Source organism: Capricornis sumatraensis, chromosome 21 (genome assembly GCF_032405125.1).
Source record: "Capricornis sumatraensis isolate serow.1 chromosome 21, serow.2, whole genome shotgun sequence".
Taxonomy (NCBI): domain Eukaryota; kingdom Metazoa; phylum Chordata; class Mammalia; order Artiodactyla; family Bovidae; genus Capricornis; species Capricornis sumatraensis.
This window is the reverse complement of record NC_091089.1, coordinates 44,605,332-44,627,535: the sequence shown is the minus strand read 5'-3', so window position 1 is coordinate 44,627,535 and position 22,204 is coordinate 44,605,332. Positions and strand designations below refer to the sequence as shown.

General features: G+C 45.7%; 1 protein-coding gene across 1 annotated transcript in view; it reads right to left on the bottom strand.

Annotated features, from left to right (window-relative positions):
• The window catches only part of RAB31 (RAB31, member RAS oncogene family), an 81,110-nt gene that overhangs the window by 22,955 nt on the left and 35,951 nt on the right, over nt 1–22,204 (bottom strand). The window contains exons 4-5 of the mRNA XM_068993572.1: nt 8,574–8,645; nt 7,556–7,662 (exon numbers count right to left, since the gene is read on the bottom strand). Of these exons, the coding sequence (XP_068849673.1) occupies nt 7,556–7,662; nt 8,574–8,645 (179 nt within the window). The remainder of the gene's footprint in view (nt 1–7,555; nt 7,663–8,573; nt 8,646–22,204) is intronic.

Here is a 22,204-nt window from a genome sequence, read left to right as displayed (position 1 = left end):
AACAAAGATTTTTTTACCTAGGGAAAACTAGATGTGGGGTATGTGAGAACTGCATGCTAACTCTGCAACTTTTCTATAAATATAAGACTATTCTAAAATAAAGTTTATTTAGGCTTCCCTGGTGACCCAGATGGTAAAGAATCTGCCTGCAACGGGCAGACCAGAGTTTGATCCTTGGATCAGGAAGATCCCCTGAAGACAAGTTAATTGCAACGCACTCCAGTATCCTTGCCTGGAGAATTCCATGGACAGGGGAGCCTGGAGAGATACAGTCCAGGGAGTGGCAAATAGTTAGACACAACTGAACACACACACTACTAAGTTTAAAATTAGCTATAAAAATAAACACTCCCCAATACACACATGGAGATTTGGGCCCCAACTCTCTCCTAATCTCCAGCAGACCAGAACACACAAACCCACAGTCACACCATACACTCTCATGAAACCTTCTCTGTGGCCAACAAGTATCGGTTACAGAGATTCCAGGCCATATCAGAGGTCCAAGACCGTTTATCAAGACTCACGATAAGGCTGTGATAATTAAATCAGAGGAGTATAGGTGTGACGATGACTAAGCAGGCTGGTGAAACAGAACCGAGAGCTCTAGAAACAGACCTGTGCACCAGGGCACGTGACATAGGACTGAGCTGGAGAGATTGCAGAGGGGAGAGAACGGACTTTACAACCAGCAGTACTGAGACACATGGACGTCTACATAGGAGAACCTAGGCAGCGTATACAAAATCGAGGCCAAGTGACTTAAGGACAGACAGGAAAACAAAACTGCAAAGCTTTTCAAAGCTAATCAACACAGGCAATATCTTCTTGATCTTAGGGGTGTGGAAAGATTTCTTAAATGACTCATCCTCCCTCCACCCTCCATGCCAAAAAAGATGTAAAGGAAAAAAATTGATTAATTCTCTTAGGTAGGAATTATAGACTTCTGATGATGTAAAAATATAAAGACAGTGAAAATATAAGACATAAATTTGAAGAAGATATTTCAGCATATACCATCAAAGATAGATAACAGATAGATCGATAGATAAATGTTGTTCAGCCACTCACTCATGTCCGACTCTTTGTGACCCCATGGACTGTAGCCCCCCAGGCTCCTCTGTCCATGGGATTCTCCAGACAAGAAAACTGAAGTGGGTTGCCATTCCCTTCTCCAGGGGATCTTCCCAACCCATGAATGGAACCCTTGTCTTCTGATTGGTGGGTGGATTCTTTACCACTGAGCCACCACGTGCTATGAAAAGTAAGATTAAGGTAAACATCCCAACAGAAAAGAATGGCAAAGACTTGAACAGGCTCTTCACACAAGGAGAAATCTCAATGGCCAATGGCAGGTAACTGGGGAAAAGCAAACTGAAATTCTTATCAGCTCTCTCTCCTCGCCCTGGCGTCTTACAGCACCAAGAGCAGAAAGCACTGGGTGTCTCCTGCACAGCCTGTATCCCCTTTGGAGAACCCTGGTGTCACCTCGGTAAAACTGAGCTCATGACTCAGCAATTAGGCTCTCACACACTCGAGCCTAGAGGAATGCTTACACTCGGCACTAAGAAACGCACAAGAATATTCAAGAAGCACTGTTCATAGTAACAACAAGCCAGAAATCACGCAAATACCCACCACTGCAGGATTGGGAGATAAGCTGTGTTACACTCAGTTCAAACAGAACCGTGTGCTGGAAACGGGCAAAGTACAGTTAACTTTCGTCAGGAATCTCCCAGGATGAGAGACAAGACATCATCTAAGACACATAGGTTATTTTATTTGTGCAAAGTTCAAAAACAGGCAAGCCTGAGCCTATTGTTTCGAAAGGCAAACATGGGTGGCAAAGTACAAAGGAAAAAAGCGATGGCTATCGCAGAAGTCAGCAGCAGAGACTTGTGTGGTGAGAGAAGGGGCTGTGATTGGAGAGGGAGGCGCACTTGTAGGTTCAGAGCTGTTCATTTTGTTCTTTAAAATTCATATGATTCTCTAAGATACACATAAATGTTTTACAGACTCTTCATTAAGTTGCCGCTGTTGTTCACTCTCTAAGTCGTGCTGGACTCTGCAACCCCAGGGACTGCAGCACACCAGGCTTCCATGTCCTTCACTATCTCCTAGAGTTTGTTCAAACTCATGTCCATTGAGTCTGTGATGCCATCCAACGTCTCCTTCTCTGCCGCCCCCTCCTCCTGTCTCTTCATTAAGAGTACTTTATAACTGAAATGGAAAGCAATCCCAGATCATTGTCTGGGGAGGACAAGCATCAGTTCCTTCCTCCTGCTTGGATGAGGGATGCAGGCTCGGTCCCGACACAGCACAGAAAATCATGCATGTCAGGGCTCAGAGCATACACTGTAACAGGGCAGACTCTACACCTCCTTATTTCACGTAAGGAAAATGCTGGGTCCGTTGATTTCATTCACTCACTTCAGTTCAGTTCAGTCGCTCAGTCGTGTCCGACTCCTTGGGACCCCATGAATCGCAGCAAGCCAGGCCTCCCTGTCCATCACCAACTCCCGGAGTTCACCCAAACCCATGTCCATTGAGTTGGTGATGCCATCCAACCATCTCATCCTCTGTCATCCCCTTCTCCTGCCCTCAATTTTTCCCAGCAGCAGGGTCTTTTCAAATGAGTCAGCTCTTCGCATCAGGTGGCCAAAGTATTGGAGTTTCAGCTTCAACATCTGTCCTTCCAATGAACACCCAGGACTGATCTCCTTTAGGATGGACTGGTTGGATCTCCTTGCAGTCCAAGGGACTCTCAAGAGTCTTCTCCAACACCACAGTTCAAAAACATCAATTCTTTGGTACTCAGCTTTCTTTATAGTCCAACTCTTACATCCATACATGACCACTGGAAAACCACAGCCTTGACTAGACGGACCTTTACTTGTTTGTTTATATTGCACCTCAAGGCTTGCAGGATCTTAGTTCCTCAACCAGGGACTGAACCCGGAGCAGTGAAAATTCAGTCTTCACTAATGGACTGCCAGGGAATTCCCTGGGTGGGTTTTAAAACTTGCAGCATATTTCCACATCTTGTACAGTAGTGGTCTTTGACATTCACTGGCTTTTGTGCTTTTCAATATTTGAAATAAATTGGATTTTTATCACCCAACATCTAAAGTTCTATCATTTGGTCTGTATAAATTTAAAGAAACACTCAGACCATTTTTGGCCCACTGTGAAGACTAGAATAAGCTTTAGTCAAAAATACATATTTCCAAATATATTTCTCATCTGTTAAAGCCCTTGACTTTCTCCCCAAACTTGAAACCACTGGTGCCTGGTGACTTCTGATGGGGCTGGTGTGTGTTTGGGGCAGCTGCACAGTGGGGCCGAGCCTGCACCATCCAGGCGTCAGCCCAGGCCCTCGGTCTGGCTGTTACACAGGAGACTGCAGGAACCTTAGTGGCCCCCATGCCTGCCCTGAGGCTGCCAGGTAAGCTCCCCGGCTTTAGTTATTGGTGACACAGCGAAGCTCTACATTGAGAAGAAGCTGAGGCCACAGAGGCTCAGGAGAAGACAGAGTCATGATTGATGGACGATGGAGCCCTGGGTATGAGAGACACAAGCAAGCGGCAGGACCCCAGGGGATTGCCACCCCGGCCATGCACATCAACCCAAACACTCCACACACTTGTAAGCTGTTTACAGACTGTCCACGTACCACCCACCATCTTCTCCCCATTCCCAAGCGCAGACCTGTCAAAGGCCCTCCCACATGCACGCCTCTGTCCACTGTCTTCCCTTCCTGGAATTGCCTCCTAGCCGGCTCCTCCTGAACAGCCCAGTGTGTGACACGTGGTATCCACAAGCCTTCCCCATTACCTCCGTGACTGTGGGCTTTCCTGTTCCCGAATCCCTTTGTCCTCCTTGCACCCGAACGTGGAACTTTATTAATACAGTTTTTATTGCTCACTAGCCACCTTCTTGCTCTCCCACCCTGTGGTCCCCTTGGCTCCCCAAACAAAGGAAAGAGCTCTAAGCAGACACTTTCTTCTCTTTCCTTGTACTTCCCATAGTGCCTCCAGTGGGCTGAGTCGAGTCAGGGAGTTAATCCCATTTCAATTCCAGGGCACTTTCAAACTATGCCAGGCATAGCTCGGCACAAGGATTAAGAGGCTTACACAACCAACCAAAGTCTGTTAGATGAGCCTGCTTCCCCCCCCCCGACACACACACACCCCAAATCTATACATGCTCCTTCTCCAACCCCCAGTGAAAACCAGACTGTAGTCTCTGGCAATTACAGAAGAAGCCAAGTACTTTGGATTAAAGTAAAAGAAGGTCAAGCTCTAAATAAGGTCTCGAGTGTAGATACTTGGCTAATGCCCCAGAAAAGTCGTACCAGCAGGCGGAATCTGGAGCAGCTGGACTGGTTGACCAAGAACTCAACTCTACTGCCATGGACGGGAATCAACAGCAGGTGCCCGCTAGGTTCACAGGCCTATCACTTTCCAGACTATTTCTGTCTAGAGGGAGAAAGTTTATCCTTTGGGTAAGGACCAGTCCACCAGGCTTCCCCCTCCAGGTTTTCCTAAATGGGAGTTTTTATATAGCTCTCCTGTTGTTCTTCTGTACAGCATGTGCATGTGTGTGGCGGGGCGGTGGAGGGGGGGAGCAAAAGGAGTGGTTAAGGTCATTCTTTGGCTCAGTGTGTTTACAAAGCTTTAGTTCACCGTATACAACATATATAATATGCATGCATGTGTGTGCACATATACATATCCACACACACACCAGTGCCTAAGATTTACTTAATTTTTTTTCAATCTAAATCCCGTTTTTGTGAACTGAAATTTTTACTGGAGTAGCTGTGGATTCACACAGAGTTACAAGAAATAATACCAAGAGTCCTTGTACAAGCTGCCCTGTTTTCCCAAATGGCACCCTTTTGCAAAACTATAAGATCACCCAGACTCCTGACACCCACACTCCATCTCATATTCCCCTGGTTTTACTGGTGCTTCTCTGTGTGAGTTAAGTTCTGCACAGTTTTATCACCGTGTGGGTTTGTGTGTCCCCCCTGTATAGAGAGGTGACATTTCTAGCATCACAAGGATGTCCATGCTGCCCTTCCTCCCCCGGCCCCCCACGCATCATCCTGACCGTAACCACTAATTCCTCTCTGTTTCAAAAATGGCTTCACTCCCCAAACATTACACAAGTAGAATCATACACCATGAAACCCTTGGCACTGGCTTTACTCACTCAGCTGTATTTCCCTGCAGGTTCGTGCAGGTGGCTTGCATCTGTTCTGTCTCTTTACACTGCTGAGTGGTATTCCACAGTGTGACACGCCTGCTGTGTCCACTGAAGGACAGCCGGACTGATTCTGCCACTGACAAGGCTTCTGTGAACACTCATGTGCTGGTTTTCTGTGAAGCCACATTTTCATTTTTCTGGGATAAATGCCCCAAGAGTGTGATTGCTAAACACACAATAATTTCACGCTTGGTTTTAAAAGAAACTGCCCAACTGTCTTCCAGAGTTTTATATTCATGTAAATCATGTACCGATCACATCCTCTTCCTCGGCCACAAATGTCATGATGTGGGGCAATCCTTCTACGGCAATTTAGAAACAGATAGAGCATCGGGCCAGGATCTTTCTAGAGACCAAAAATGGAACAAACCAAACACCAGAGCTAAAGGCACCTCTGGTTTTTCACCATGTGGATACCAGTGAAAACTGAAAGTGTTAGTCACTTAGTCATGCCCAACTGTCTGCGAGCCCATGGACTACAACCCACCAAGCTCCTCTGTCCATGGAATTCTCCAGACAAGAATACTGGAACAGATTGCCCTGTCCTCCTCCAGGGGATCTTCCCGACCCAGGGATCGAATCCGAGCCTCCTGCATTGCAGGTGGATTCTTTACTGTCTGAGCCATGAGTATCTTGCAACAAATTCCACTCTTTCGTGAAACTAATTTCAACTGGGTTTCAATTCCCTGTAAAGAGTCCTAATTCCATTCACGTTTAAATCATTTTCTGCTTAAACTGTCACCCATCAGTGTTCCCACGATCTTCAAGGCTTAGTTCACTCAAAGGCACACCTTTACCACAATCCGTGGTGTCAGCTGACAGCAGAGGCCTTCTCTCAGCAGAGCCCACCTCCATCTGCCCACCCCACCTCCTTCCAACAACAGAAGTGAAAGCCATTCGGCTGGGAATTCTAGATGATCAGGTTGTCTCAGGGTTACAGTAAAGAAGGCAGAGATCTAAACTAAGTCTAGAGAGTTTAAAGATTTGTACCCTGAAAAATAAACAGTTAAGTGGTGGTTATGGGTGTGATTACAAACCACCCTGATGCAATGTGATATAAAGCTTTTGAAATCCCAAAGAAACAGAGCAACCTGGCAGAGACTACCTTTAGGGTTTCCACAAGGTCTGTTCTCATTATTCATCACGCTTTGGTTTCATCATGTTTGGATTAGCAAAACCTGAAGCGTGGGTCGTGGTCTTTATGAAAATTAAGTACTCGCATTGCTGAGAATTAAATTAACCAGGGGAGGGAGACAATGCAAATTCACCGTTTCCTTTTTTATTTCAGTTTTATTTAGTAAAAATAGTTTGCTTATCAGGCTAGATAAAGCCACCATCACAGCTCTTGTCTATGTAGTCTGGGTTCCTACAAACCTTCCTCCAGCAGAAGAAGTTCAATATCCAAATAATGTTAATTTTAAACTACAGCCTTGACTTAACATGAGTAAGATGAAGTTACAGGACTGAAACAATGTTGTTCATGATTTTTCAGAAAAGAAAAAACATATGTGTATACACACACATACACACACACACACACGCTTCAGGGTCCTATTTTCTTATCTGCTCTTTACTCACAATGACTGCCTAGAAACAGCCAAGGCAGACACTCCACTCTCTCTGGGGGAAGCCCAAGTGTTCACACATGAGGCACCAAATTCAGATCTTGGAACAAAACAGTGAGCTCATACTGACCCAGCCACATCCTTTAAAGTCTAGAAAGAAAACGAACAGGACGTTATGGAAAATGTGAAGAATTCTAACATTCCTTCTCATATGAAAATGTTACTAAAACAGTAATGGTGTTAACAATGACAAAGACAACCGAAAAGTTAACAATAAACAACAATAAGGGAATTCCCCGGTGGTCCATAGGTTAGGACCCTGAGCTTCCACTGCTAGGTCCAGGTTCCATCCCTGGTTGGGGAACTAAGATCCTGCAAGCCTCTTGGTGAGGCCAAGTAAAATAAATTAATTTATTTATTTAAAAAAATAATGAAACCATTTAGACCAAAGACATGTAGAGTCAGGAGTGTAACTGTGCTCTGTACAGGAGACTTGATGGTAATATTCATGAGTGAGTGCTCCCTCATATTTGCATTTCCAAATTATTTCCCCTCAATTCTACTCTGTTTGAATAAATAACATCTTGACAACCACAAGTGGATGACATGGGTTAAATGATGACAGAACAGACTTAACCACATGGGTATGACAGCGTTTCAAGCACAGACATTCAAGGGGAGGACATGAGCCCCACATACATCTTTTAAATTCCTCTCACCTGATGTCTGAGAGATCACACTTGTTCCCAGCGATGGCCATCACGATGTTTTCTGGACCATGTTCTTTCAGCTCTTTCACCCATTTCTTCAAGGTATGAAATGAATCCTAAACCAAAAGTGTAGTCAACCTTGGGAAAGACCCATCAACGTAATATCTCAACCACATAGAAATACAAACCCAATATAACCCATTGAAGAAAAATATTTTCAGGGGGCACACACACACAGATGAACATACTACCCCAATCTTGGCACAAAATTTAGTATTCGCTAAGTTTTACTCACATAGGCTGTAAAAGGTTCCTTTTCTAAAACATAAACTTGATGTAGTTAAGATAATCATATTAGTAATTTCCTTCTACAAATAACATTAATTTTAAATTACAGCCCTGCCTTAACATGAATAAGATGAAGCTACAGGACTGAAACACTGTTGTTCATGATTTATCAGAAATGAAAAAACAGATATATATATATATTTTTTTTTTCGCAAAAGAGTCGGACATGACTTAGTGACTAAACAACAACAATAACCAAAGATGCAAAACTGAAAAATACTTTTCCTTTTCTTAAAAAAATTGAACATTCTGGAGAACAGTATCAGTAGGCATGACCTTACCCCTATGAACACACAATCAATTTTAAAAATGAATGATGACTGTTGTTTAATTTAGCAAATAGATTTGAAAGGCTTTGCTACATGTTGCTGTTGTTTAGTCGCTCAGTTGTGTCTGACTCTTTGTGACCCTATGGACTGTGGCCCACCAGACTCTTCTGTCCATGGGATTCTCCAGGTAAGAATACCTGTGTGGGTTCCCAACTCTTTCTCCACTTGCTACATATAGACAAGATAAACTCAGCATTTAGTGTTCATTCCCAGCAACCACTGTTGCACCGTGCTATGCAACCTCATCCCAGGCTCCAGGCAGGACTCAGGCAGTGAAGTCCCTGCTTTGGTCTTTCTAGAACAGAGAGAGGCCATAGATGGCATCAAAGTTCTAAAGGGGGCGTTCCTACCTGCTTGGTAATGTCGTACACTATGACAGCTGCCGCAGATCCACGATAGTACATGGGGGCCAGTGAGTGAAACTGATGAGGAACAAGGCACAGTTTTAGGCCAAGGTAAGCATATTTTATACCATCCCACATTACCATAAAATTATCCTCCTATATCAGCCCCATAGGATCCCTGGATTCCTCCCCTAGGACTTCCCCAGGACTCAGATAATACATTTTCCTCCACCACAGCTCATACCCTTGTGATTTACAGACCATGAAACTCACTCTTGGGCCTGGCCAAAAGTAAACGTTATTATCAGTGTGGCTATCCTAGGAATTTTCTTTTCTTTACTGCTCTTTGTTTATCTTATATGATGGACCAGGACAATCTCATTAGGATGATACAACAATAAGATGTCTACTAAGGACACAGATCACACAATCTGGGGCCAGCCTCTAGAGAGGAACACCTCAGCTGGGGCACCTCGGCCTCTACCCTCGGGGTGGGCAATTCCTGCAAATTCTCAACAAACGGTGAAAGAGATGAGCTTCCCTCCAAATGTGAACAGAGCAATCAGCGCTGGTCAGAACCACTGACCCCCATGAACCACTTTTCCCCAGGTAGGATGGATACTTATTGTGGGGACACACACAGATTTTATGTCTATTTTGAAGAATATACCTTTAAACATATTTGAACATATCTGAAGAATACATCACAGAGGGGTTTTGAAAGACAATGAGAAAAAGATAACAGCTCAATTGAAAAATGAACAAAGGATATAGATAGATAGATAGATGAATCACAGAGGAAGAGTTATAAAGTGCCAATAAATATTTTTAAACATGTTCAATGATAATGAAAACAAAAGCAATGATGGACTATTTATTAATTGATTAAGTATTAAAAAGTCATCATAACTGGAGTTGGTGTGGCTTTCGGGAGGGAGGCAATCACTCATCCACAGGAATGTATTTAAAGATGTGACCACCGAGAGACTTCCCTGGTGCAGTGGCTAAGACTTCACCGTCCCAATTCAGGGGCCCTGGATTCGAGCCCTGGTCAGGGAACTACATCCCGCATGCCGCAACCAGGGACCCAGCACACCACAATGAAAATCCTGTAACCTATAACTAAGACCCAGTGCAGCCAAGTAAATGAATAAATAAATAAATATTTAAAGGAGAAAAAAATAAAAAGAACTGCTCACAGAAAGTCAGACAGAGAAAGACAAGTATCTTATGATATCACTTATATGTGGAATCTAGAAAAACAACCTAAATGAACTTCTTTACAAAACATAAACTGACTCACTGACATAGAAAACAAACTTACGGTTACCAAAGAGGACAGCTAGGAGGAATGAATTAGGAGTTTTGGATTAACATACACACACCGTGCACGCAGGCTAAGTTGCTTCAGTCATGTCTGACTCTGTGACCCTATGGACTGTAGCTTGCCAGGGTCCTCCTGTCTATGTGATTCTCCAGACAAGAATACTGGAGCGGGTCACCATTTCCTCCTCCAGGGGTTTTTCCCAACTCAGAGATCAAACCCGCATCTCTTGTGTCTCCTGCATTGGCAGATGGATTCTTTATCACTAGCGCCACCTGGGAAGCCCCATATACACACTACTATATATAAAACAGTAGATTCAGAGGGATATGTGCTTGCTAAGTCGCTTCAGTCACGTCTGACTGTTTGCGACCCTGTGGATCACAGTCTGCCAGGTTCCTCTGTCCATGGGATTTTCCAGCAAGAATACTGGAGTGGGCTGCCATCTCCTACTCCAAGGGATCTTCCCAACCCAGGGATCAAACCCATGTCTCTTATATGGATTTATATATATGTATCAAAATCACTTTGCTGTACACCTGAAAGTAACATAGCACTGTAAATCTCCAATAGGAAATACAAATCAAAATTAAAATAATAATAAAAGCGGCCATATTTACTAGAGAGTCAGGGTGGGAGGGAGCAGGGAGGGGAGGAAGGATGGACACTTTCCCGGCAAACAATAAAACCATCATTCGTTTACTTCCTGTGCAATGCGTTTCACTGAACCAACACTGGTCAAGTTGAAATGATCCTATCTGGAAACTGGATGTATGTCCCCTGGCCCCGAGGTTCCCCTCTACTGCAGGATGCTAGCACGGCCTCACCAGAGTGTACAAGGAAGCAGGCCCCCGTCCCAGCCTCTGGGCCTTGGGCGAGTCTCCACTCCATGAGAAGCTTCCTGGCACCCGTGTGGTTTTCAGAAGGGTGCACGTGTTACATGGAGCTCAGGATGGACACAGGAGTTCCCGGCAGGAGGGCCCTGGCCACTGGCCCTGACTCACTGAGGACAGAGCTTTCCATCAGCACTGACTACCCCGCTCTGGACTGTCCTTGTCAGCCCTCAAACATCTATTTTTAGTCCATTTTTTGGCAACCCACTCCAGATGCAGAAACCAAAATCAGAATTCCTGCCATAAAGGAGGAAAAAGCCATGTGTTTGCTAGACATTCCTGCCTTGCTAATGGAAAGGAATAAAGTGTCCCTGCAGCCCAATTACACAAAATGCCCATTTTTCCAAAACAGCCTCCATCTAAGAAAAGTCCACTTAAACACTTGAAGTAAGTGAGGCAGTATCAAACATACATCTCGAAAATCGAGACACTCGCGAACTCAGACACAAACGGTGGATCTTCTAAAATAGTTCTCAGCAGTAACGCCAAGAAGTGAATCTGGAACAGTCACTGGTCTATAGGTCTCATGAATTATTGATTAGAGCTTTCTATATAATGCATTACTTGCTCTTTCCTTCCTCCAAATGGAATCATTTTGAAATAAACCCGGGGGTGAAGCCACTTCAACTTTATTGCCGGGGACTTAGGGGTTTTAATGAGCTAAAGTTCGAGTCTCAGTTCTAAAACCCAATAACGCATTGACCAAAGGATGTTTGTGGAGGACAGAAAGATAAATCACGTCTCACCTACAATGTGTATACTTCCCCCACGCATATAAAACAAAAGCACCACAAACAGCCTCAGTATTCAACATGACATCATTCCATTTCCATGAGGTCGGAATTAAGACTGATGAAACACTTGAGTAAAAGATTCTTCTAGAAACAAAGTGCGCAATCACAGGAGGTTGACAAAACGTATCAAAACAACTCACCTTGAAAGGTTATTTGAAAATCAGCACAATAGAGGCCAATTTGAAATCCCTTCCTCCCTAACTATATCTAGAATGCCACATTAAAGAGTTCAGATAACTTTCAGGTGACATTTAATCGTTTAGAGGAAGCACAGGGCACTGCGAACAGACAATGTGTTGGCTCAAAAGAAATGACTGTTTCTGTCCGTGTGTGTGTGTGACTGTGTTGTAATTGCCGGATGTCTACAGGGTGAGGGCAAAGAATTGCCCTCCTCTGAGCGTCTTAGACCCTCAGCTTTCACAGGTGCAAAGTGCCACCCACTTCCAGCAACCAGGAGAGGGATACATGGGCATGGCCTTTCTGGAAAGCATCTGGACAATGTATTTACAAAGGCTTACCTACAAGTCCACTGGCAGAGGAATGGATTAAGAAAATGTGGTATATATGTGGGCTTCCCAAGCGGCACTAGTGGAAAAGAATCCACCCGCCAGTGCAGGAGACTAAGGGATGAAGGTTCGATCCCTGGGGTACACAATGGAATATTACTCAGCTATTAAAAAAAGAGCAAAATAATATCAGTTGCAGCAACATGGATGGACCCAGAGATTATCATACTGAGCGAAGTCAGACACAGAAAGACAAATACCATATGGTATCACTTATATGTGGCATCTAATTCTTTAAAAAGATACAAATGAACTTACTTACAAAACAGACTTATAGATATCGATAACAAACTTACAGTTACCAAAGAGCAAATGTGAGGGAGAGGGATAAATCAGAAGCTTGGGATAAACACACGCACATTACTATAGATAAAATAGATAACCAACAAGGACCTACTGTATAACACAGGGAAGAGTATTCAGTATTCTGTGATGAATAAGCTACTTGAGGAAAGAATCTAAAAATGAATGAATATATGTATAACTAAATCATGTTGCGATACACCTAACACTAACACTACATTGTAAATCAATGACTCCAGTAAAATTAAAATTAAAAAAAAGTCTTGAAACATTTGTACACTTTGACTCAACAGTTTCACTTCTGAAGGGGATGATGAGAGGTGGCCTCAAAGAAACCATAATTGGTTGGTTTAATAGCTGGAATACTGGGCAGCAATTAAACTCAAGTTTCTGAAAAATATTAAATGGCATAGAAAGCAAGATGGCTCAGTATTTCCCGAGGGCAGTGTCCTGCAGAACATCGTGCCCTCGAAGTGCTTTTTGGAGAGAAAGCTTTCTTGGCCAAGTAAGTTTCAGGAATCGCTACACACTAAAACTTTCGAACCATGTGTTGGAGAAGATTCTTGAGAGTCTCTTGGACAGCAAGGAGATCAAATCAGTCAATCTTAAAGGAAACCAACCATGAATATTCATTGGAAGGACCGAAGCTTCAATTCTTTGGCCACCTGATGTGAAGAGCTGATTCATTGGAAAAGACCCTGATGCTGGGAAAGATTGAGGGCAGGAGGAGAAGGGGACAACAGAGGATGAGATGGTTGGATGGTATCACCGACTCAATGGATGTGAGTTTGAGCAAACTCTGGGAGACAGTGAAGGACAGGGAAGCCTGGCACGCTGCAGTCCATGGGGTTGCAAAGAGTCGGACACAACTTAGCAACTGAACAATAACATATTATAATGCTTCCCTGGAGTTCACAAAGTATTATTGGTACAAGAAAGGCTCTGAAATTTTCTATAATAAAGAAACTTATTTATTTATTTTGCTTTCACTCAGAATTCTTTATTTTCTACCTTTTTTCAAGTAATATTTCTTAACAGCTAGGGACCTAGTGAGTGTCCTGAGAACCCACTTTTAGGGGCACAGGGTGAAGAGATCTCGACTCAAGACAGGGTGCTGACCTGCGTCTGGCTCAGTACCAGTCTGGGTTGGGGTGGGCAGGAGTGGGTGGTGACAGCTAAGGTTTTTCCAGCTCTGTGAGGACACTCATGGTCAAGGTCAGACAGACTCTGGATGGAACTCTCGCCCTGCTCTTGCCTCACGTGCAACACAAAGCTCCCTTCATCCCATTCCACAGCATCCTGTGTGTGCACGCACACAGTCAGCACACAGTGGAAAGTACCATTCCAGGAAACCCAGTCCTTTAGACCACCCAGTCAACTTCAGGCAAAATTCCTTACACGCAGGTCTGTGGCATCATAAATTCCATAGCAGCAATGTTCTGCATGTCAAGAAGGAGCAGTGATGGAAAATACACGAAGTTTCCTAAAAAGGACCAACCCCAGCTGGGCTCTGCCTCCGGGGTGTGAGTTACCCCAGCCGAGGGCACTGGCATCAGGCCCATGAGCTGCAGGGCTTGGTTGTCTGAGGATCTCAGAGAACGCTGGTCCCTTGTGTGATGCTTTCGCATAGTCCCGGGGCCAGTGCTGGTCTGTCCTGGGGGTGGGGGTAGGGCAGCACACAAGCAGAAATCCTCAGCCTCCCCCAGAACGCCAGGGCAGTGGGCAGTCTAGGGCAGAAGCCAGAACATGTCCTGAGGTCCCTCAGGATTCAAACAAAGGGGGAAGAGGGGGAAGCGCATTCCTGACATTCCCGACATTCCCAGCTGGCAGAAGCTGAATGGAAAAACCATCACTGAATGCACCTTCTGTGCCATTCAGAAGAAGGTTTCTCAGTTTTACACAGACCCTCTCTCTCCACAGAAAGCAGAGGCCTATTTAATATGCCTACTCAGATGTCCTAAAAACCCAATAATAAATACATAAAGTTGAATAGAAAAACCTATCAAAATGGCTATTCTGAATAATGCCATTACAGGCAAACCCATCACTTGTTTTCACGTTTCCTGAAAGAACTCTTTTAAAATGTTAACTGTATACATTATGTTTGCAATGAAAGGGGATTTTTTTTTTCCCCTTTACTTTCTTTTTTCTTTTAAAGTTCCAATGCCAAAGGATTTGCTCAGCATTCAGGAATCACATCCACAGAGCTCACCCCTCCTCCATTCACACCTTTTCTCAGCTACCGACTCCACCCAGAACCTTCTGTAACCCCCCTGTTTGGGCAGCAGCAGGAACTCAACAAACTTTCAGCAATGAAAGAGACAATAACCCTGTGTGGATGGGCAGGCTAGATGGTGGTGGTGGTTGTGGGGGGCGGGTGTGTGTCCCATTGTACAGATGAGAAAACCAAGGCTCAGGATGATTAAGCAAACTGCCCACAGACACACAGCTCTTAAAAGTCCGTAAATGTAGGTCTTCTGACCCCAAATTCCACTCTTTTTCCACTATCAGTTTCGTCTCTGAGATGAAGCATCCCTTTCAGAGGTGTAATGAAGATGCGGGCTGGCACTAACTTTACTCATTCATTCAGCACCCATCTACTGGACATCTGGTACATGACAGGGCCGTTCTAAGCGATGGCGACAGAGGGTCAGCAGGTAGAACAATAGTGCTCCAAGCTATCCACAGCTTCATCCTTACAGCACAGGGTGGCCAGAGGTGGGCAGCTGGTCCTGGGAAGGGAGGTTACGCCGAGCTACCAGCTGGGGGCAGTGGCATCATGCAGGGTCTTCCATATGCGTCCTCTCAGATGGAAGAGGGAGGCGGGGAGTCAGAGAAGCTGGAAGATGCTCTGCTTTGAAGATGGATGAATGGGCCACAAGGCGAAGACTGTGGGCTGACTCTTCTCAGAGCCTCCAAAAACAAACCCGCAGGCCCACGCTCCAGACCTGGGAGGCTGTGCACCCAGGCTGTTAGAAGGCACTACATGTGCGTTACAATAGCCACAGGAAACAGAGACGGTGAAGACGCCGACAAATCCCTGTCCTTCAGAAGCACTCACTCTCCTCAGAGTGGACGGAGGAGGTGGCTCCTTCAGAGGGGCCGCTCTGAAGATAAAGCTCCCGCTCAGAGGACACGCCTTTGTCCCCATAACAGGACCTGCAGGGGCTTTTCCAAGCTACACGAAGTCTGTGTGTCTAACTTCCTTGTCAGGAACTACATGTATTGCTTGTATTTTAACCAGACGTATGAAATCAGCTGCGTAAAAGGAAAAGAGGGAAAGCAGGGGAGGAGAGAAGGCCGACCAGGTAAAGGGCATCTCAGGTTCTTTTTCTTTTCCTTGAATAGATGAACTTTAATATGTTCTAAATCTACTTTCCGTTTGCCTGGTGTCCAATGAAGCATTTCACTGATGCCTTCTCAATGTATACAATTAAAATTAGAATTAGAAAATTTAATGACTATTGATATTTTATCTAATTATTCTTCCATGTTTGCCACCTCACCATCTCAGGTTCTTAACAAGCACAACCCCAGCCAGGCCCCAAAGTCCTGCCTCCCGCCCCACCACCTGGGTTCTCTGCCCCAGGTCCCCTGAGAGTCACAGGAGGAGATTGGCCTTTAGCCAAGAGGTGCAGACCCTGCCTCACAATGAGAAGGCACTTATGGCATCAGGTGGATGCATGATAAGTCGCTTCAGTCGTGTCCGACTCTTTTCGACCCCATGGACTGTAGCCCACCAGGCTCCTCTGTGCATGGGATTCTCCAGGCAAGAATAGTAGAGTGGGTTGCCATGCCCTCCTCCAAGGGATCTTCGTGACCCACAGATTGAACCTGCATCTCTTAAGTCTCCTGCATTGGCAGGTGGGTTCTTTACCACTAGCGCCACCTGGGAAGACCTTATGGCATCACATCCCAGGCTAAAGACACAGAAAAAGCCCTAGGAACCAAGAGTCTTCATCCAGAGGAGCCGCATTGGTCCCCAGGAGGGGGAGATGCTCTCTGGGGAGCAGAGGGTCTGTCCTGGTGGGGAGGATGCCAGAGGAAGGGGCTGGGTCCCTTCAGGCCAGCTCAGGGTTGAGACCCCCCAGCCCACCACTGCTCCTGAGTCCCCATTCCCCGTCCCCTCCCCCTTCCCAGCATTCCCATCCCACCCGCCGAGGGCAGAGACTTTGCAGTGTTTCCTGAAGGACTAACTGGATTTATTTTTTCAGTACACGGACGTGTCTTTCCTCTTTCTCTCCTGTCGGCAACATTCTGACACCCAGCAGGACAATTCTGCAAGTAAAATCTTATTTTCCTAAATGACCCTAACACCCCCACACAGAACAAACCCTGGGAGCCAGGTCGGTGAGCAGTTGCCCCAGCCCAAACACTGCTGTCACACTCTTTTCCTCGGTTTCTGTCGCCGGGTCTCTGCCCTTCTGGGTGACTTTTCACTGAAAAGTGACTCTTGAGGCTCCCAGGCCCCATCGACAGCCGCTGCTCTCATTTAAGAGCACATCTGCAGGCCTCTGAGCCATCAGCTTCACACACAACCTTCACCCACTTTTCTTTTCTAAGAGCCTTCTTGGGGGCGGGGCGATGGAGGGAGGGCATGGTTCCCTAATTCAGACCTCAGTCCACACTGTGGAAGCACTGTTCTCTAAGAAGGGGCATTGCATGGACCCTAACTCCTCCCACTGAAGGCAGACCCCCCCCACCATGGAAGTCTGCTGGAGGGAGGGTGAAGCCCCCCTCCCTCCAGCAGCGCTGAGTGTAGGCTCGGTGCTGGGAGCTGGGAGCTGGCCTTTCTCTCCAGGGGCTGTAGGGCGAGCCGGGGAGAAAACAAAGATCAGCTCTTTCAGAGCCTGTAAGAGGCCTCTTTCTTCAAGGACCCATGAAGGTCAAACTTTCCTCTGACTTTAGCCACAGCCTATGAATAGTGAACCACTTTCCTGACCACGAACTCCAGGGCCCTAAGAAAGAAGGAAAGGAAGCAGAAGTTTCTTTTGATGTTTGTAAAGAGCCTGAACTTGACCTTGAACTTGTTGTCTTCAATTCTCTTTTCCTTCCCAAGGACCCATTCTGACCCAATATTGAGGCCACGGCTTTCTCAGCTGCACCCTAACATCTATGATCCCATTATCTAAGCTTCCAAGTTATGGGAGATGGGAGGAGCTGAGCCCAAGGAGGGAAATGAGGGGGCTTGCCAGGTGGCTCAGCAGTAAAGAACCCACGTCTCAGCAATGCAGGAGACTCAGGTTCTGTCTCCAGGTGGGAAAGATCCCTGAGAGAAGAGAAGGGCTACCACTCCAGTATTCTTGCCTGGAGAATCCCATGGACAGAGTAGCCTGGCGGGCTATAGTCCATGGGGTCACAAAGAGTAGGACACGACTTAGCAACTAAACGACAAGCCAACTAGGAAAGACAGACAACTACAACGATGACTCTAACCAAATGAAACAAAACAATAAGATGATGTTCATTTTTTTTCCAGGTTAGATTCTTAAAATAATGCTGCTCTGATGGATCACACCAGGAAAAGGAAGTCTGACATTTTTCCAGGATGCTGACATTTTTAATGGAGTTATTCTATGGATGGTGATTGTGTTTTAAAGCAGGCACAGAAAGATTTGGAAGTATACATCTAGAAAGGAAAAGCTTCGTCTCATATTGTGATATTCAGTAGCAGTGAGGATACATTGGTCCCCAGCTGAAATGGAAGAACAAAGGAGGAAATCAGAGGAAACTCAGAAGAAAGGAACAAGTTGGCACCCTGGCACAGAAGTCTCACTTCCCCTCACAAATCCTGACAATAGGAGCTGGGACGACAGAGCTTGGCAGATAATTTCCCTTCTCTTCCCAGGGCTCTCTCTGAGCTCCAGTCCCTGAGAGCATCCCTCTAGAGGCTCTGCTGATCTACCGCTGCCCCTCCTCACCCGTCATCAGGAAGCAGAAACCAACAGGACAACCCCTGCGAACAGGACAGGAGGGACACCCCAGAAGCCACCTCCGAGCTCCGACAGGGCACTCTTCTCTCGCAACAACGCCCCTGGGGAGCAGCATAGTCAATGCACAAGTCTCAAAAACGGTAAGCTTTTAACAGACTGGATTCAGCAATCAACTGGAAATGGTTACATTTTTTTAACCTTTTTTTTTTTTTTTTTTTTTACAGAGGCACTTGATGGATTACCATTTGGCACTGAAAGAACTGGAGGGTGCCCATCATATCGGGCTGAACTAAAAGCTAAAGACAACATGTCAAGAATGAATGCACTCTATCCACAGACAAACCTCTAGCTGGAAAAGATACATGCACCCTTGTGTCCACAGCATCACTATTCACAACAGCCAAGACACGGTAACAACCTAAGTGTCCGTCAACAGAGGAACAGATAAAGAAAATGCAGTACTTACATACTGTGGGATATTACTCAGCCATAAAAAAAGAATGAAACAATGCCACTTGCAGCTATGTGGATGAACCTAGAGATTATTATACTAAGTGAAGTAAGTCAGACAGAGAAAGACAAATATCATATGATATCACTTATATGTGAAATCTAAAACATGACACATATAAGCTTATCTATGAAACAGACTCACAGACCCAGAGCACAGACTTGTAGTTACCAAGAGGGACAGAGGGCTGACGATGGATGATGGACTGGGAGTCTGGGATTAGCAGATGCAAGCTATTTCACACAGGATGGATAAACAAGGTCCTACTGTACAGCACAGGAAACTACATTCAATATCCTATGATAAACCATAGTGGAAAAGAATACGGAAAGAATATCTATGTGTGTGTGTGTGTGTAACTGAGCCACTTTGCTATACAGCAGAAATTAGCACAACATTGTAAAACACCTACACTTCAATAAAATTTACAACAAACAAAAAAGAATGAACGCACTCTTCTACAGGAACAGGAGACCAGGATCAGTGCTCACAGGGAAAAATCATCCTTGGAGAGTACGAATCTGCGCCACATCTCATGTAGACTCAGCACCACAGTAAGTAGGACATGGACAGGAGTGCTGTGTGTGCCAGGCAGACTCAGACATGGTCCAGTTTTGAGGAGTCATCCTATGCAACGCACCGCGTGGAGCAGTTAAATCTGTCTTGATACGGTCAACTCATAAATCCAAAGAGACTGGGTTCAGCATTGTGAAAACTAGGGAGAACAGCAGTAGATTTCTACAACGATAAGGAGGGAAAATAAAATGCACTGGACTCCAGCGATTAATGAGAGAACCAACCGCAATCCGCACCAGCAACAGCAGGGAATTTATTTTTAGCTCAAACATGAGGCAACGTCATTACAAGCACGATTAAGTCCAGCACGAAGCTGCCAAAATGACTGAAAAACTGCCATCACTGGAGCGAGAGCAGGCTGCATGGAGGGACGAGACAAGGTCAGCCTGGAGGTAACACGCCAAGCTGTCGAGGGCCAAAGGGATCCATGACCATGAGGTCAGGGGGACTCTGTCCACTCACGCTCCACAAACCTGGATTCACCTGAAATGACCACCCAAACCTAAGCCCCCTTCCCTGGAGTATAAGAAAAAGCCCTAATATGAGGCTTATGCTTTTCAAATTATAGACACAGTGATATAGTCACAGGTATCTACAACCTGAGAGATAAATTTTAGAAAAGCAATTAGAATAATTAAAAATATAGGCCTATGAGAGAAATGTTACGGTGCTTTTGCTTTGAGATGCTAAGTGGGCCAGACTCCAAACTCTGATAGTCATGTTAGAGCCAAATTTCACCCAAAGTAATTGATCTCATGACTATTAGACTAGGTAAGTCAATGTCAAGAACCCTGCTTCAATCACACAGAAATCTCCCTCTAGGGACGCGTCAACACAAGTGAAAACAGCAGGTTATAAAGAATCAGGATCCCATTGATAAGAAATTATCACACACACACACACACAGTGAGCTATCTGGAGAATGGCCAACTAATGTCAACAGTAGAAATAATATCTGGGCTGTGGGATTTTGGATCATTTTAATCGTGTGGTTTTGTGTGCTTTTTTTCCATCAATACAGAACTATCAATCCCAGGACCCAGACTGCTCGATTCAAATTTCTGCTTTATACCTTCTTAGCTGTGTGGTCTTGACCAGGTTACTCACCCTCTCTGAGCCGGGGTGACCTCCCCTGTGGATGGCGATAAAGACAGTCCCAGCTGAGTGCCGTGAGTGGGCTACACGTATTAGTGCACAGTAAGCACTGAGCACAAGACCGGGGCACAGCCTGGAGGACATGCAGCAGGAGGAGCCGCAACACTGCCTCTCCTAGAGGGCATGCCGTGGCAGGAGGCGCCGCAACGCTGCCTCTCCTAGAGGACATGCAGCGGCAGGAGCCGCAACGCTGCCTCTCCTAGAGGGCATGCCATGGCAGGAGGAGCCTCAATGCTGCCTCTCCGTGTAAAACGGACTGATGACACTCAGAAGAGCCGCTGCAGGGGCTTCCGTGGTGGCTCAGTGGTAAAGAATCTGCCTGCCAATGCAGGAGACACAGCTACGATCCCTGGTCCGGGAAGATCCCACATGCCGCAGAGCAACTAACCCTGTGGGCCCCAACTACTGAGTCTGTGCTCCAGAGCCTAGCAGCCGCGACAAGAGAAGCCATTGCAATAAGATGCCAGCGCGGCACAACCAGAGAGTAGCTCCTGCTCACGGCAACTAGAGAAAAGCCCATGAGCGCAGCAAGGAACACCCAGCACAGCCAAATAGAAATAAATAAAATTATTTTTTAAATTAATTTAGAATTATTTTTTTTTAAGCAGCTGCATAAGCAACTATTTCATGAGCAAAAGTAAAATGGGGAAGAAGAAAATCTCTTTGCTTAAGGAACAAACCCCCAACTCCGAAAACAGAAATCTAGCTTATCGCTACAGAGAACACACAGGGACATAGAGAAGAGACCCCTATACTGTCACTTCCCTTGGACTCCGGCCCCCTAATTTTGAAAGTGGGTATGGCCCACGGTCAGAGAGAAAGAGGGGCCCCAGGTAGCAGCTTCCTGTGTGCTAATCTGAGTTCTTGATTCCACAGTGAAGGAGCAGACGTCCTAACGAGGGTAGCATTTGAGGCCAGAAGATTCGTCCTCATTAAAGGAAAGGAAACCTCTGAGACAGCTTCATCTACAAACACTGGAATGTTCATTTTAAGAGGGGATTTATAGAAAATGCAATTCGTATAAACACACACTTGCTGTGTGAGGAGCTGATAATGAAAACGATGGATTATCCGGAGTCCTGGATTCTCCTGTGAGAGGGAGACGGTTGACAGAATTGATGAGCGAACTGAGGGGCATATTAGAGGCTGGTGAAGGCTGTGGGCTTCCCTGGTAGCGCAGTGGTTAAAGAACTCGCTTCCCAATGCAGGAGACATGGATTCAGTCCCTGGGTTGGGAAGAGCCTCTGGAGAAGGAAATGGCAACCCACTTCAGGATGCTCGTCTGGGAAATCCCATGGACAGAGGAGACTGACAGGCTACAGTCTGTGGGGTCGCAAAGTTGTGTCCACGGGGACACACCTGAGCACCTGAACACACATAGCAAGGGCTGTGGAGAAAAAGGGAGCAAGTTGGGGTGGGGAGCGAGGAAGGGCCAACATTCTAAGTGGGCAGAGACGGTGACGTGAGCTAGGAACAGACCAGGGCAAGTTCAACCTGTCTTACTCTGCGATAACCGGCTCCGGGGCCAGTTTTGATTGGTTAAGAGAAGGTACTGGTGAGCCCTGTGTTCACCCATCCAGGC